At 44.0% G+C, this 3,011-nt stretch overlaps 1 protein-coding gene across 1 annotated transcript; it reads left to right on the top strand.

Annotated features, from left to right (window-relative positions):
• Positions 1–348: 348 nt before the first annotated feature.
• LOC141651517 (uncharacterized) lies at positions 349–684 on the top strand. Its single transcript, XM_074459225.1, has one exon. The coding sequence runs from the start codon at positions 349–351 to the stop codon at positions 682–684; it is 336 nt and encodes a 111-aa protein (XP_074315326.1).
• The last annotated feature ends 2,327 nt before the right edge of the window (positions 685–3,011 follow it).

Here is a 3,011-nt window from a genome sequence, read left to right as displayed (position 1 = left end):
CATGTTAGCAATGACTGACTACTTTTCCAAATGGATAGAAGCGGAATCATATAGGCAAGTCAAAGAAAAGGATGCCATATCATTCATCAAACGCAACATCATATGTAGATATGGGATACCTTCAGAAATAGTTTGTGACAATGGCACGCAATTCGTGGGAAAAAGAACAGCAGCTTTCTGCGCACAATGGAATATCAACCTGATAACATCCACACCAGGCTACCCAAAAGCCAACGGTCAGGCGGAATCAAGTAACAAAGTAATGATTAGTTGCCTGAAGAAAAAGCTAAAAAAAGAAAAGGCAGATGGGCTGAAGAACTCCCCTTGGTCCTCTGGGCTAACCGAACTATGCCTAAAACAGCCACAGGCCAAACCCCGTACTCCCTGGTCTATGGGTGTGAAGCAGAGATCCCAGCAGAAATTGATATTCCATCAGCCATATGTAGCCTAAACACAGTAGCAGACAACGCTCCCCTGATGGAGGACAGTCTGGACTTAACAGAAGAGTTAAGAGATGCAGCCAATATCAGATTGGCAGCCTACCAGCAAATAGTGGCCAAAAGTTACAATAAGAGTGTTAAGGCCAGAGTATTCGGAATAGGAGACTTTGTTCTCAGAAGATTTTTCCCTAATACTAAAGAGAAAAGTGCAGGCAAACTGGCTCCAACCTGGGAAGGTCCCTAACTGATCGACTCAATCGTCGGTCAGGGCGCCTACAGGCTACAGACCCTGGATGGCGAGATGATTCCCAGAGCCTGGAATGTTGCACACTTAAAACTATTTCACATATAGAATGCACTCTTAAGCCCAGGTAAAAATCTTTACTTTACCTTTTTTGTCTGGCCTGATATGCAACTACGTGTATGATACTTGCTGTTACATGAATAAATATATCCTACATGTTTCTTCTTGCTATACGCCTGATTATTTGTTAATATGAAATTCTCTTCTTTTATTCTTTAGCTTTTATCAAACTGAATCTTGAATACTTGTTTACTTACACAGTGCATTCATTTAGTTCACACTCTACTTAAACAAATTTTCAAGATTAAGGGCCACTCCACTAACATACACACTACATATATGTAAAAATTATCCAACTTTCAGTTGCGAAATTCTCAAAACAGGCTTTAAAAATACTGAGCTCAGTCCGAATAAACAGGCTAGGGGATACTCTCCCTTATTCACTTGTCATAAATGGGTAATAAGCCCTCCAGACATGCATGGGTTGTAAGCCCTCCAGACAGGCAAATATCCGACCCATAACATATAAGCCTGGCCATATCCAGCACAAAAGCCTGGCCAGATCCAACACAAAAGCATGCCCAGATCCAGCGCAAAGAACCCGACCTGATCCAGTATAAATACAAACACTACAAAAATTATGACCTCACCCAAACACATCTCAAAAAACACAAACAACAAAAAGCAAAAACATTAATTATTCAAAACCAACCACCAAAATATTATTCAAAACCAACCACCAAAATATTCAACCCAGGGACTTCCCCCCTGGATGGGATCTACTTACCAACCTACATTAAAAATAATAAACATTCAGTCCAGGGACATCCCCCCTGGATGGGCCAAATCAAAAACAAAAGATCTATACCGGTTTCGAGTCAGAAACTGACCCACATCCCTCCACCATTTCCTGATCAGCAGACTTCTCCTTGGAAGGAGGCGAATCCACTTCTTCCTCCTGCCCGAAATTGGCCAAGTCAGGATATTTGGCATCTAGAGCTGTCTCGTCCCGATCCGGATCCCACCTAGCCCTGTCAAACTCAGGATCCCTCATGGCATCAACCCGACCTTTGCCAAAAAAATATTGGGCAGCATCAGCAAGCCGGGCCTCAATCAGCTCCTTTTCAACACCAAGCTCTTCATTTTTCATCAACTCATCCTGCATAGCCTGTTTTTCAGCAACCAGTTCCCGTCTCACAGCTTCAAGCTCTTTCTTGACCACCTTATCGGCATTTTTGGCTGTCACCTCACAAGCCTGAGCAGCCCTAGACGCTTCCCTAGCTGACTCAAGCTGGGATTAAAGTACTGATTCGTTACCCCTAGACAAATGCAACTCATGGTTAACCCTATCCAACCTCTCCTCCAAGCTGTTAATCTTGGCCCGGGCATCCCTCAGCTGGCAAGCACTGATCAAACCAACATCTAAGCCCTGAAAAGAAGAAAGGAAAACTTATTAACCAATTCCAAAACAAAAATCAATACAAGGAAAACACAATTATAACCAACCTCTTTGGCTTGGGAGGCAACGGCAGCAGCATTCGCTATAAGAGAGGACAGGAGAGCCACAACCTTGGTAGAAGACTCAACAACATCACCAAATAACAGCTGGCTACCAATATTGGCAGAAAAATCATTTATCTGTGCCCGAGCAGCTTCCATATCGCCAAAATGGGCAGGCACTCCCCTGATGCGCCTAATTGGCTGGGCCTGAATAGGCTCTCCCTCTTCCTCCGCCCCTTCAGTAACAACAGCCTCTTTTCTCCTTTTGGCCGCCTGAACGACTTCAGGAGACATAAGCTGAGGTGGCTCTCTTTGAACCTGAGCATCAGAGACTAGAATATTGAGAGTGTTATCACTCCCACTACCAGTAACCTCCTGACTCCTAGACTGCTCAGAAATTTTGGCAACCCCAGCCTTCAAATCAGCAGCGCTAAAGCTAGCCAGCCTAGCAGAAGATCTATATACTAAATAAACAAAAGAAACACGTATAAATTGCAGGAGACGAACAGGAGAAAGAAAATCATTAAGATAAGAGAACAAAGAAGACTTACATGAAAGAGCAGAAGAGGTAAGCTTGCCTTTAGGCGCCTTAATAACACTTAGCTTAGGCCTCTTGTACCGGGGCGGCAAATCCCTACCCAAACTGCCAGGCCAAGTTCTCTCTTCCTCAAGAAGAACCAGGAAAGCCTCTATCCTCGCAGTAGACTCCTCATCAAGAGGATCGAAATTCCAATCGGGAGCTGCAGACATCCCCAAAACACTCAGGT

Source organism: Silene latifolia, chromosome 4 (genome assembly GCF_048544455.1).
Source record: "Silene latifolia isolate original U9 population chromosome 4, ASM4854445v1, whole genome shotgun sequence".
Classification (NCBI taxonomy): Eukaryota; Viridiplantae; Streptophyta; class Magnoliopsida; order Caryophyllales; family Caryophyllaceae; genus Silene; species Silene latifolia.
The sequence above is the reverse complement of the archived record's forward strand: the minus strand, read 5'-3'. Positions and strand labels throughout refer to the sequence as shown.